The following is a 15,245-nucleotide window of genomic DNA, read 5'->3' on the forward strand; positions in this document are numbered from 1 at the left end:
CGATTTGGTATGATGGACCACGCCCTCCTGAAGGGTTGGTGTGAACACCTTCAGAAAGTTGCTTCGCTCAACTGCCAACTGAGATGAAACTAGCACACAGGTTATACCATGAAAGACCTAATTAACGACGCCCCCATTTAGCAGGAAGCAGTTTGGAGAGAAAAAACTGTGCCCATGTTCCCAAATATGGTTTATAAACGTCCTTTTACATTTAAAGGGGTATATGATATAGATATGAATAATTTACATTAGTATAGATTTTGCTTTATTGATAGAGATTTAAGGTCAATTTTGTTATATATATATATATATATATATATATATATATATATATATATGTGTTTCTGATTTTGATTAAGGTATTGTGATTGTGTAGTTCATTTAAATATGTTCTGTATAATTAAGAAATATAGGTTGTTAATGGATAATCGATAATAGTAAAGTTTGTAGTCATGTTAGTTAATATTTTCTAGATGTGCGTAGATATATTTTAGATAGGCATTCTTTATATTTTTCAAAGATTATAGAATATGGCATTTTAAATGTTTTAATAACTTAGAACTTTTCATGACAATGAGACACTCTGCTCCTGGCAGCACCAATCTACTTCAAGAGGAAGATGGGCATCGAAGAGGATGCTTATGGAGTTTGATAGCCATTTGGGCAAGAAACTGCTCTTACCTGGACTATTGCATAAACTGGACACAGAGAACCCACAGAGAAAGGACTACTGAACTTGCCTAAGGTGAAATGATCTTTTGGGGTTCCTGATTCATGAAAGAGTCTGCGAGACATTCTGCAGGACACAACAGATAGTGACTGAACTGACTTTGAATTTTCCTGCTTTATGGAAATGTCTGCTGGATACCATGGGCCTGAAGGCTGAAGATGGATGCCCCAAAGGTACAGAGGAATCTTGGGTGACTGTCCAGGCAGCAAGATGTCTCTGTCATGTCTAGAGTTTTAAAAGTTGCTTTTTTCTTGTTTGCTTAGGTAGTATTGTATCTTTCTGGAGTCTTTGATGGAGTTAAGAATAGTTAGTTATAGTTTTCCTTAGTTATGATAAGGATTATTGTAACTTTTACTTGATAACTGTTTTGTTATATGTAATTTTACTATGTTAAAGCCTTTTTTTTTTGTTTAAACCGAAAAAGGGGAAATGATGGAGGAAGGTCATTGGCTAATAAAGGCACTGCCCTGGCCCATTTTATTGGTTAGAGGATAGGTGGAAGGAGTAAACAGAACAAAATGCTGGGAGGAAGAGGAAGTGAGGTCAGAGACTCACAGCTCTCCTCTCGGGAACAGATGCCTGAGAGAGACGCCATGCCCTGCTCCTGGGATGAAGCTCCGACCCAGGATGGACATAGGCTAGAATCTTCCTGGTAAGCGCACCTTTGGGTGCCATACACAGATGATTAGAGATGGGCTAAATTAATATGTGAGAATTAGCCTAGAAGAGAATGGGCCAAGCAGTGTTTAAATGAATACAGTTTGTGTGTTGTTATTTCGGGCATAAGCTAGCCGAGCGGGCAGCTGGGGTGCTGGGGTGCTGGGGTGCTGGGGAAGAGGCCCAGCCGCCCCTAATACTACAGGAAGAACTACCGCTATGTGAACCCAGACTAAATAAGGCAGTTGTGGATCCTGTGTATACTTCATTTCCTTTACAATTACATATTTTCCCCACTAAATTGTCTCCTACAGGTGTTATATCCAAAGGAGATAAGCCTTTTGCATGAATTTATTTACACCTCAAGGGCAATAAAACACTAATTTCTTTGCTTACTTTTCTTGCTCAATTAGTAAATCAAGGGAAGACCAGATGTCAACAATTATATAAATTTGATTTATGCTGTATTATATTTCTTTGAACTAACAATAGTTAGTTTTAAAAGTATTCCAGGACTATGAATTAAATTTTCATTTTCAGTTTACCATGGAAAGATAGGAAATTATTTTCCAGCTGTATTTTCTCATAATAACTGAATTTATGATTACAAAATTTATCCAACCTTCTCCCATTACACAGACAGATACATATTTTATTGGTATATCTTTTCTAAGAGTATAAGAAAAATTAATGGTTCAGATATTTATCAATATATTAATACTTCTTTTATTCAGTCCAATGGGTGGAACTGGCTATTTTGATTCATTTATTACTGTTAGTTCATTACTGCTTAAACATTGTTTCAGATTCTGCTTATGTTGTAGGATTATTTTCAGCAATAGAAATTGCTTTAATTTCATCTTTCCATTCTATTATGCTCCCATTACTACAGAAAGTACAATATCTGGTTAAACCTCACACACACCCTTTGTTCACTCTTCATACACATTCACACACTAACCTCTCTTATTTTATAACTCATAGAGACTGTTAGGATTATCTTATGACAATTCTTAACCACCAGAGTATAAATTGTCTGAATAGCTGAATAATATTGGCTATTGCATGAAACTTTAAGACGCCTCATTTATGACCTCCAATCTCCTATGTCACACCACCTTTAAAGCCAAAACAATGGAGAGCTAAAGGCAATCATAACTCTGATATTATTTTTATGTCAAAACATCAAACTACTGTTTGCACCCAGGGGATTTAATGATTTATGCAATACTACTTAAAAACACAAAAGTTGATTTTTAAATAGGTATTCATACCGTCATAAATCCATCCAGCAAACCCGAGTCAGGTTTTGGGGGTGCCTGCAACCGTTCCATAGACCACTTTTCAATGATGGAGGAGACTTGTGTATTCTCTGTATTTAGTATTCTGAACCCTGTCATATTTACGCCACTGTATCTGTAGGGCTCCACATCAAGAGCAAAGAGGTCCTGAAACAGAAATTTCCTGTGTTACCAATAGTAGATTTAATTCATGAGCTTACAGTACTGAAATTATTACTTCATATTTTCCTTAGAAACTAACAGCAGTTTATCTCAAGTGATGTCAAGCATACTTTGCACGTGAACACAAATCTATTGGTTACAATATTATTTAAACAACAGAATAACATACATGTAACATTTCTATAATCTTTTTGTTAAAGGATAACTTGATCTCATAATTTATGCAATGGTACTTTTCTTTAAACTAACAAGGGTATTTTTTCTTTGTCCTACTTTTTAACCAACTAGTCACATTTTAGTTTTGTTTTGCCTGTGTTTCTATGTTTCTTTTGCTTTACTTCTTATTTTTTTTTTGAGAAGCCAATTCTGAAATAATGCTCTAATAAATAAGAGCTCCATAAAAGATGAGGGAAAATGTTAACATTATGAATATTGTGAGTCTTAGGAAATTTGCGCATCCTTTGTTACATAACCCATCTTTAGACCGACCATAATGAACATTGTTTCTGTAGACCTCGAAGATCTGTATACCATGAAAATTCTTGTTCTGCCTGTTAGTTTTCCTGGGAAATATGAGGCCCAAGCTACCAATGAAGTTGGATGTCATCATATAGATGCACAGTATCTGAGACTTCCATCCACTTTCTAACTACCATGAGGAAAGTTTTAGCTCTTTCTAGATAAACTGAAATCCCAAGCCACATGAATATCACTGATCCTGTGTGCATCTTGTTTCCTCCACACACTGCCATACCTTCTAGGGGACAGGCATAAAATCCAGAGGAAAGCAACTGGCATGGTACACTTTGCTGCAGAGGAATCTTTACAATTTTAGTATTCAATTTATATGAACTATCAAAAGAGATAAGATATACTTTACTCAAAATGTAAGTAATTAATGTATGGTGATACATACGCAGAAGGAAAAATGCTTAAAATGATAAGCAAATTTGAAGTTAAAAACAAACAAGCCCCTTGGTGATTTTTATCGTGAGTGACATTTCAAATAGCAAACAGAATCTGAGTTGTAATGTGGTTCAAACGACCTTACACAAAATATGAGGCTTAGCGTCCTGAGTATTTTAAGATGAAGGAAAAAGAAATGTATAGAAGAAGCAAAAAGGTTACTCTCTGACCTTCTCTCAACTTTCTCTCCCAGAGTGGGGCCATAAAGGGATTCTTTTAGTCTACATCCTTTAAAAATAGGTTATGAGAGCCTCTTTCGTCTCTAACACACTATTTCCCTGTCGGAGTAGTGAGCAGTGAACAGTGCAGAATGCAGAAACTCATGGCTGATAAGGCACTTAGATTAAGTGATTGCTGAGTGGTTAGTGCTAAACAGGACATTTATACCACCTTCTCTAAGTCTCATAGAGCATAAAAGAAGCAACAGCAGAAGAAATAGAATGTGAAGATAGAACAAAGGGTTGTGAAAAGGTTAGCTTCAAGGAATGGCACAGTCATTGCAAACATGACCTAAGCAACTGTAGTTGCCTAAATTGGAGCAACCTAAGATTCAAGGGCCTGAATAAGATGCAAGCTGTCAGCAATCAATCATAAACATAGAATAGTAGGTCTTATCCTTCATGTTGATCGATTGTTTATGATGGATTTTAAGGGATGGATGTTATCGTTTTTAATTGGGTACCAAACAGTGAGCTACCCAGACCCCAATGGGGAGTTCCCCTAGCTGCCATTCAAATGGTCCTCATTAAAATCTATGGTCCCTAAAACAAAGCAAAAAGACACAAACATGGATAAATGACCTGCGCAGAATAGGACAGGGCACTACAGAGGTAGGAAGGAAATAAGAGAAGGTGTTGTTGAAAATAAAGAGAATGCGCTATAAACATTTGTGAATTTTTCAAAGAACAAATTTAATCAGAACAAAAATGTAGAGGGGAGTCTTTCATTCTAGAGGACTGTTGTACAATATTTGAAAGTTCCTCAGTTCTAGGAGAAGCTGAATAAACAGATTTTGCTTTATTTCACCTAATTTACTATTGCTAGATGATACTGTATTTTTATCCAGTCATATTTACAAACAGCTATTGACCCTTCATCAAACCACAGCATATAAACTAAGAGTTCACTCCATGCCAGTGGCAACAGACACACGGCAACAGACACACAATAAATATATGCATATTTTCCCCTGTTGCCCCATCTTTTGCTCAGATGGGTCCCAACCATGTACTTTGTAAGATGAGGAAATCTGTCCCCATCCACCCACATACACCTGCTTTAAAGAATGACCAGAATATTAATAAGGTCAATGGCACTGAAAATATGAGTAGAAATATGAGGGAGAATTAAATATAAAGCATGATTCTCATACAAGATTGATTGAAATCAATTTGATTGCAAAGGAGAATCAAAGCAAAGAAAATGGGAAATTTGGTTTATAATTAAAGAAGTATAAACCTTTATTTGCAGACAAATTTGTTATAACTATCCTAAAAATAAATGTTGTATTCTTTTCTTAACTATAAGATAATAATATTTTTCAAAATTTTACAATTATATTGAATCAAGTTTCAATAGCATTATGTGGACCCATATGAAAAGGAAAGCCATTCCATTTTCTCCTTCCTATTACCAAGTTTCTTATAAACTGTAAAAATCATCAAGGAAGAGGTGATGCAGCAACATAGCAGAGCCAGACTTCGTGATTATATATAGCAAACATTCAGCTGTGCAATAAATACTCCTGGAGGAATCATCATCTTTCAGAAAGCTATTGAAAACAACTGGATTTTACTAACTGCAAAAGCATGGAAAATAATTTCAACATTTAAAAATAAATAGCAAGAACACTGACTGAACTGTTCCTAAATGGAATAGAAAAAAAAAACTGCTATAGAAGCTATAGAGAAAAAAACAAATGAGTAGAATTATGTGGGTTATATAAGAATCAATAACACTTGAAAATTTGAATAAAATCAAAGAAGAATTGATTTGGAAAATAATGAATTGATATTTAGATGTTTTCAATTAATAACAATACCACACTATTTAGAATTAAACTGTAATGACCATGAAAACTGTACAGATGCCTTTACTCATTCTTTAAGCAAATGTGGTAATTGATCACTCAAGATATGACAATCTACAGGTAAAGGATAATAGGATACAAGCTGGAAATGGGAGAGAAAGGTCTAGTGAAAGAGATGGAAAGCTACTTCTCAGGAGAAATCAGAACTGTAAGCTAAACGGAGAGGAAATAAGTGAAACATGGCCTTGGTATGCACACATATAATCCTAACATCACAGGAAACAGGCAGGATTGCAAGAACCATTTATAAAATAGTAAAGACAAATTTTCCTGCATAACAAAGAAAATGGCATGGGTATTTCAGGACAAAATGTAAAAGTAATATGCAACTTGTTTATTGCAAGTTTAATCATATTGACCTAAAATGTTACTAAATATGGACAATTTAATCAACTGAGAGGGCAATTAAAAAGGCTTGATATCAAAAACACACCCAAATCCAGCCATCAAACAAAAAAGAGCAAAGATAATAGCATGAGACATTGTGGTTGCCTAATACACTGGGGTTTTTTGTGGGTAAGCTAATTTTAACACCTACTATGCCCTTAAATGCTCTGGAGCCACATAATTAGACACACAACACTTTCAATTGATAACTGAAATGATATTATTCAAAGCCATCAGCTTCCCCCAAGAGCTATTAGTTCTATCTCATGATTCCTTCCAAGTTATATTAAGATAATATAAAGCATAAAGTAGAAATGTATTGTTCATTACATTACTTCTCATTCAAAAACGACATTTTCACCCTCTTAATAGTCATAATAATAAAATCTACAGCATTATTTTTATGTTTTAATAAATTACTTACCAGAGTGGTAAATATATAATGATAATATTCTGTCATCATTCCCATAGCTAATGCCTAAGAGGTAAAAAAGTAAAAGAAACAAAAAGATTAGCATTGAGGGTATATATCATGCGAAATATATTATTTCAGTATGGCAGGTAATGACAAAATATACAACTGATATATAGTTAACTTCCATTACTCATGGTATATAAAACTGGATCATACTTAATTTTCCCAGTAGTAAGAAAACAATTATTTTTAAAAGGAATTTTTGAACCTATTCTTCTGACAGTAAAGCTATTGCTTGAATGTTTGCAATGGTAAAATTGATAGCATTATAGTTTAACAGCAGTAAAGTTTATGTAAAACTTGATATATAGTTTAAAAACATTAAAATTGATGTAAAACTTGATATTAGCACATTTCTTCCTTGGGTTTACATATAGTACACACACTGGAAATAATCTAATGAGACATACTTTTATTTGATTAGTTTTTTTGTTGTTGTTGTTGAGAAATTAGCAGGAAGAGCTACAAAGAACAAGGTAAAGTAGTACTCTTTCTCTGCACCTTAGGAATAATTGTGACATTAAGAAAGGCAATGTAAATAAGAACTTGTTAAAAATATGGATAATTAACTGAATATTTTGACTTTTTTCAAAGATCAGATAAAATTTACTATTTGTTTTTGTTTCCCTTTTCTACATTTTTTAACAGATTCTGACTGACAATGGTTTTAGGTCAAGTTCCTTTTGTATTGAAATTTGCACTGATGAGAATTATGCCTGTCTTTTTCACTTCTAAAAAAGTAAGGGAAATGAATAGATGAATAGCTGACAGTGAAACTTAAAACCCATTCTTTTTTTATTTTTATTTTTATTTTTATTTTTTTGCTAAAGGAAGAACTCTTAGATGGAAGAAAGTATTCTCATCTGATAGTCTCCTACACACTTCTAACTATTCAAAAATCATTTGCGAGGTAGCCTTCTCAGCTACTACCTGTGTGCAACGAACAGGAAAGCTTCATAGACATAGGTTGGCATTCACAATTATGTAGACTAAATTTTGTAAATTTTAACAAATGCCGTTCAGTATAAAGGGAATAGCCACTTCTAAAATAGAACACATAAAATACTGCTTGGCAAACTAAAGATTTAAACGCAGAAAAATAAATAGGGAAAAATCACTGATTTCTATTTCTTGAATTAGTAACATTTCAATAACCCCATAACTTCTGGTTAAGTTACCTTAAGCAAAGTAAAGGGATATTTTCCTCATTAAACATTTACATTATCTGTTACAGTAGAGAATGTCTGTTGCCAACAAAAATTACAGAAGCCTTCTTATCTACAATGAATCAATGGCAGCTTAATATTACCATTGTTTCTAAAAACATTAGCTCAAAATGTGCAGAGACAGATATGAATAAGTTGTACAAATATCATTGATATTACTAAAGTATATAGAAAGTTAAATTAAATATATTGAATATTTAAACTATCAAAACTTCATAATGTACGTTCAACTATTATATGCACTGAAAGAAAACTAGCACATAACAAAGTTAAATAAAATGCCCAACAGAGTAACGATGGCTCTATCTCTAGTATTTGGAGTCTAAACCTGACTAAAAGACAGTTGGAGACACTGAATGTGAAAACAAAGCTACTCAAGTCAACAAAAACCAGGAGAATGTGTGAGAACTGTCTCTGCTAAATTCACAGAGCTTTTCATACTACAATAGGTATATTTATAGGTTAAACCTATAAGGGGAATGACTATCACATCTCTGGTCTGAAAACTGTGACAGTTGCTGTCAGAAGGGAATGTGACTTTACAAGACAAAGTCGGTTGTAGTCCCATTCACTATATGGGCTACAGGGTTGTCACCTTGATTTAAAAATAAAAATGTTTGCCACGGGGAAGTGGTGGTGCATGCCTTTAATCCTAGTCCTAGGAAGGCAGAGGCAAGTGGATCTCTGTGAGTTCAAGGCCAGCCTGGACTACAAGAGCTAGTTCCAGGACAGGCTCCAAAACTATAGAGAAACCCTGTGTCAAAAAAGAAAAACAAAACAAAACAACAAAAAAATGTTTGAAAAATAGCAGCTTGGCTCGGTCTAAAGCCAGCTTAAATCTGAAGCACACTAATGTTTCAGGAGACATTTCCTGGAATCATGGCTTTTTCATTAATTATGCCTCCCAACTCGATTTTAACCACCACAAACTAATGGTGTTCAATTTGGATTTTTTTCCTACATATTCATCCATGATAATTATAAAAGTGTATATTATATATTCTAAAAGATGTTGACTCCTTTCTAAAAATATGAGAATTCTAAAAAATATTCCCGTTTCATTGATAATTTGTAACTCCTAGCCATTCAGGCCAGCTTGTGAAACAGGGGATAGGAGCTGAACCATGGTAAGGGGATGGGGTAAACTGCCATAGGCTTCTTCTTTATTACTTTGAAAAATACTCTACAATAAAGAGAGGGTTGGTTTATGGCTTTATTTGACATTTTTTAAAACTTTGATTTTGAAACTAAGAATAAATTATAAACTATAATATTTGATCTAAAGATGTTAGTACTCATTTGGTAACTTAGAAACAAGAGGGTTATTACCACCAAAATAGCTTCATAGTCATTTACTTTGTATCTCCCCTTAACTACACACAAAGGTGTCTTTCCAAACCTCAAACCACACAAAGGAAAAACATTTGCACCTTCTTGAGAATGATATTACTGGGGAAGCCTCAAAGGAAGTACATCGTGGCATACATCATATTTTCATGAAGACCACAAATGAATTTGTTTCAGATAAACTCTTAGGAAGCTGCAGCTTGCAGCTAGCAGTTTTGTCATTCAGGTACGTGCTGTGTAAGCATTCTATTCTTCCTGCTAGATTCAGCAATAGGATTGTTCCCACTAAACAAAAGTGAAGGACAGAGGAAAAATACAAATATCAAATATTACATTTACTTTATAACTTGTTGCTGTGGGTTTATTTGCATTAGCTTTTACATTTCTTCCAAGATGAAGGTTTTTATTTTATTTTATTTCACATTCTCTGATCTCAACTTTGAAGTCCTTGGTTATGTTTGCCCTGTGTGATAGAATGTCCTCCTGAGGTTTTACTTCTGAGCATCTTGGCTTTGCTCTAGGGAAGTCTCTGTCAGAAATCTGAATTGAGGTGGGATTATCTGCTGCCTAAGCATTGCTGTCGATTAATGCACGCAATTTGCCTCTAAGGATACCTAGTCAATCCTGGGCTTCACTCTCTTTCAGAGCTTTCAGGCAAAATAAAATGCAGTTGGTTTGAACAAATGTTTAATTTATGTTTTTTTGTTGTTTTTATTATAAAAATACAAGTTTACGCTGACTAAGGCCATTATTTTCTGGTTTTCCTATCATCTCTTGGATGGAGCACTTCTGAAAGCTCATCTACTTGTGCTGTTCAGCTCTGAACAGATATCTCTGGGAGTCCTCCACCAGCCAATGGTGCGTAATCTCAGAAACACACATACATCACATCACACTACAGCCTCGTCTTAGTTTAATTTCCATTACTGTGATAAGCACCAAGACTGAACAGAATGTGGGGGGGAAAAGAGTCTATTTTGCTTTTTGACTCAGAACAGTGGATTGTGACTCCAAGGAATTGAATGATACTTTCACAGGGGTCACCAAAGACCCCTGGAAAACATAGATATTTACATTATGAATAATAAAAGTAACAAAATTATAATTGTGAAATAGCGACAAAACTGATTGTATGGTTGTGGCTCAGCACAACATGAGGAACTGTATTAAAGTGTTTTGGCATTAAGAAGGTTGAGAGTCACCATTCTAAAGTCACATTCCATCACTGAGGGCAGGAACTTGAGGTAGGAATTGAAACAGAGAACACAGAGAAACAATCCTTACTGTAATCCTTGGCTTACACACACTAGCTTTCTTATACAACCCAGGACCACCTGACTAGTAATGACACCATCCACAACTGGCTGGGCCCTGCTCCCATCAATCAGAAATCAAGAAAATGTCGCACAGGCCAATCTAATGTTAACAATTTCCTTACTGAGTATATTTAAATATTAAATATTATTTGGGATTTGTCTTCATATTCAAACAGAGCAGGGTTTATCTAAGGAACATTATAATATAGTGGATACATCTAATCGAAGGTAGAAAACTCTCTATTATTGGAGGTTTTCTCATCTTCCAGACATAAGCACAAATCAGTTAGATCTTAAAAGAAAAATCTGATCTATTGCTTGTTAGAAGCCCAGAGAAGATGTATAAGCTAGTTGTCTGTCGGAGTACAGAGAAGACCACTTCTCTAAATCAAGTGCTGTTCAGAAAACGTGAAAAGCTTCACTTCTGCTTTAGTGTTTATTCCATCATTACATTCATACTGAAACAAAACAAAAACCAAAGCCAAACATAACCCCTCATATACTTTATCACCTGCATAGAAAGCTAGAAAAATATCCAATAAAATATGCGAATCTTAACAGTGCTCTATAAGTATTTTATCCTACACTTAAAGGCTTAAAGCACAGATTCAGTCTGTGTCTAGTAACTCATGCTTTACATTTGTGCTATTTTTCATCATCCTCACAGCCAAAGGAAGCTGAGCTATCCCAGTCTAATCTTGGAGAGACTGTGTGACTTGAACAGCACATACTACTAGCAAGGAAGGTACAGAGAAATTAGCATTTAACCAAATGATGTTCTCAGTATTCATTCTACAATAAAGCCTTGCCTTGCTAAAAGAAAATTTCAAATTCCTTTTGTTTTTCAGTATGCTACCATTATGTGAACATTATATAACTATAACTGCAATCTAGAGTAGTCTCTCTTTACATAGGGGGCGGGCTGCTGCTGGAGACTAGATGCAAAACTTTGTGCACTTTTTGATCCATAAAATATGGTTTTGAACTCAAACCTTTGCTTTTGTCTTTTAATGGTATAAAATATTGTGCAATATGGTGGTTTGAGTAAATTAGTAAACTCTCACAATAATTGACAGACAATTGAAATTCATCTCAAAATTGCAGTGTTTTAAAGATTTTCAATATTGATTTTACATTTTTCCTAAAATAAATTAACTAAAAGTAATTGTCAGATTTTCTGTAATAAAATCATGCTCAGATGCATTCTCTGACTTCTTAATGATGTAACACTAAGTCATTACCTTTAGAACATAGCATAAAGAAAATTTTATAATAAAACTAAGAATTTAAGTAACTTAAAATTTACCTGCTTTAAAATGCCCGCTGCCATTTCATGGCTGCAGTCGAAGATTACATGGAACTCTTTGCCTCTTTTCATTTCTTTCAGCAAAGGCTTTGCATCCCTTGTATCAGCTGGCAGCTGACGGATTTTAAGTCTTAGATTGTACCTTGATGGAGCTTTGATGAGCTCTTGCAAGCGAATGAGACCTTTAATAAGAAAGGGAAAAAATGCAGAAGCAAATCAAGAGCAGGTCATAGAATTATGAAATGTAAATTTGACATATAATTATCTTGGTCACATGTAGGTGCTTTGGTGCAGGTCAGGGGACTAGCTTTGGAATTCCTTTATTTTTGTCTATTTATTTTCTTTTAAACAGTGATTTATTATTTCAACTAATAGGGCCTGAAACTTACTATGTAGTATAAGGTGGCCATGAATTCCCAGTGATCTTCCTGCCTCAGTCTCCTGAATTTTGTACAACTTTGTCAAGTCAATATACTAGTATAATATACATAACTTCAGATATTAAGAAATGTGCACTCTCTAGACAAACATCTTTCAATTATGGCTCAAAATATATCAAATCACTAATTTATCTTAGTAGATCATAAATTATTTTAAATACTATTGTAATTTATTGATACAAATAATTTTCAAGTGCCGAAACTCTTTCAACATTTGATACACAGAACCTTGGCACTCAAAAAAGAGCCCTTACTTAAAACATGTCACTGAATTCTTTGTGATTTAGATCAAGTCAAAAAATGTCCTGTCACCTCACACTCTTCATTCTTACATCTGTAGAAACGCCTGTATGTTTCTTTCACGGTCTTTCTATTTTCTCTAAACAATTGCTTTGATGAAAATTATTACCATAATAGTAAAGAGATTTTAAAACAACTAATGTACCCCCTTTTCTCTCCTTTCTCTATGTACATTTGCATGTTGCCTAATTATGTTTGGTAACAGAAATGGAGGCAAATTTCTCAACTAAAAATCTAACGTGTATTCAAAAAGCCTGTCAGATCAAGAGAACAAAACCACAAACTGCCATTTTACCTAATTGTAAATATTATAAAATATTTTTTTTTATTTTCATTATCGATGTAGTAACATAATATAGCAGTGTTATAAATGCTGTTGGAGACACAACTACTAAAATAGTAAAGGGATTAAAAGAGCAAAATTTTCTAAGAATCACTCATTTAAATTGAGCCTAGATTTTTAAAAACTAAATGTCTACTCAGCATGTAATACATGAATGCAAACAAATCTTATACTAATGTTGACTGCATAAAAAATAAGATAGTTATTCAGCCCATTTATTTTAAAAGATTATATTAAATTTAAATCCAAAGTCTACTCTAGCTTGGGAGTTGGGCTTGGTTCTGAGTTCAGCAGTCAGTGATTGGTGTGCTTTGTGCATGACTCTGAGTGCTAATAACATTGGCTATGGATTAACATATAAAACACAAAAAGGAACTTGTCGAAAACGGCCTGCAATAAATGACAATTTGCCATTGTTGCTATATTGGCTGATGTGGAAAAATAAATATCTTTAAATCCATTCCTGGAATACATTTGTCACTGATTTAGAGAGGAAAAAAAAAACTAATTTCAAAACTTTAAAGACCATTTTGGGAGATTCCCATGTTAACAAAGGAAAAATGGAGCTATATATTATTTTATATCCAAACTATTATTAACTTAACAGTTTGGATTGAAAAAGTTCAACTGACTTAGAAATAGACATTTTCAGAAGAGTGGTTTTTGCAGAGCTCCTCCAAATACAATGTCTGCCAAGTATTTTAGAGTCTTTTAAAAGCTCATGTGGATAGTTCATTGAGCCACCAGGTACAATAAATGTTTGCTTATTCTCTTCACACATATATATCCCCGCTGGTATTAATAGAACAGACTTCAGTTTGCCAGCTTCCCTGGGGGATGATATTGAAGAGTGAAAAATATAAATCACTGTTGCTAGTAGGAGCCAACCTCTATTACATGAGAATTTGAGTGAAATGTTGTCTTCAATTATTTTTTTGACCTGTGTTCTGAGCAATACTTCTTTATGGAAGACACTGTTTTGTAGATAAATGTAATTATTGCAATAATCATTTTAATCTAGTCTTTAGCTGTAATTAATAGAGGTGAGGGAAGCATTTCTATACAAATGTCATTTCCATTGGCTGTTCACCCTTAAGTATTTGAATAAAATCTCGCAGTATTTCCATAAGAAAGATAGAATCTGGAGAGCAGTTGGAGAGTCAAGTGGAATCATGGTTTTATATTCTTGTTTTCTGTCACCTTCTCCAACAGGTGGCTGGAGTCCGCTTGTGGATTATCAGTCTTCCATTGCTCTATCACATGATATAATTTCTATCTTTCCATATCTACTCTCTTCCCTTGCCTTCTCCTTTCCCTAATATTTTAACAGAAATCCCTCTCTAAATTTTTGTATCTTGAATATCTTGGATAAAAAGGAGAGGACTAACAAAGTAATTTTAATGCATTTAAGACATCAAGAGAATTAATATTTTCCTACTTATTGTATATGAAATATTTAATAATATTCCACTAATATATTTGATGGGATAAATTTTTATTTTAGCTTATCTTTTTATTTTTAGGTAGCTTTTGAAAAGATAATAAAATCACATAGTTTCCCTCTTTCTTTTCTTTTCCTCCCTCCAAATCCTCCCTTTACCCCCTTTTCGTCTTTCAAATTCATATACTCTTTTTTTTGTTAATCGATGCTGCATACATGTGTGTATATATATATATATATATATATATATATATATATTATTCCTAAATATATAAGTATAGCCTAAACACAAGCTGAACAAGGACACCAAATGTCGGAATGCTACTTGTAGCCAACTAATGAATGTTAGGAGTCGAAAAGTCTTCCCCAGGGAAATCCACGTCAATTAGATTATTTCATATTTTTTATAAGTCCATTGTTCATGTTACCAAGGTCAATTCACACAAATATTGTGCATCAATTATCCCACCCACAACCTTGTTACTCCACCCTCAAGTAGGATGGAGATTTCCTCCAAAGGAAAATCAGTATAAACCTTAAAAATCTATTGTTACAAAATTAATTATGTGTTTCCTCTGTGCATCATTATCTATCACTCCATCTAACTCAAATATCCTTCTCTTTGCAACTTATGACTAATGAACATGGTTTTTTTTTGACAAGATAGTCTTACACAAATTTACCATATGTAAACAAATATACCTTCTTATATATACTCTATGGGATTTATAAGATCGTCTTTTTCTTTGTTTAGGAGAA

General features: G+C 33.8%; 1 protein-coding gene across 6 annotated transcripts in view; it reads right to left on the bottom strand.

Annotated features, from left to right (window-relative positions):
- Window positions 1-15,245, bottom strand: part of Grik2 (glutamate ionotropic receptor kainate type subunit 2) — a 604,302-nt gene that overhangs the window by 346,535 nt on the left and 242,522 nt on the right. For all 6 annotated transcript variants that reach the window (XM_041653577.1, XM_041653579.1, XM_041653578.1 and 3 more), the window contains 3 exons: window positions 11,963-12,144; window positions 6,717-6,770; window positions 2,662-2,835 (listed from right to left, as the gene is read on the bottom strand). In XM_041653577.1, the coding sequence (XP_041509511.1) occupies window positions 2,662-2,835; window positions 6,717-6,770; window positions 11,963-12,144 (410 nt within the window). The remainder of the gene's footprint in view (window positions 1-2,661; window positions 2,836-6,716; window positions 6,771-11,962; window positions 12,145-15,245) is intronic.

Source organism: Microtus oregoni, unplaced genomic scaffold (genome assembly GCF_018167655.1).
Source record: "Microtus oregoni isolate MIOR12 unplaced genomic scaffold, Mior012 000006F_ref0000085, whole genome shotgun sequence".
Classification (NCBI taxonomy): domain Eukaryota; kingdom Metazoa; phylum Chordata; class Mammalia; order Rodentia; family Cricetidae; genus Microtus; species Microtus oregoni.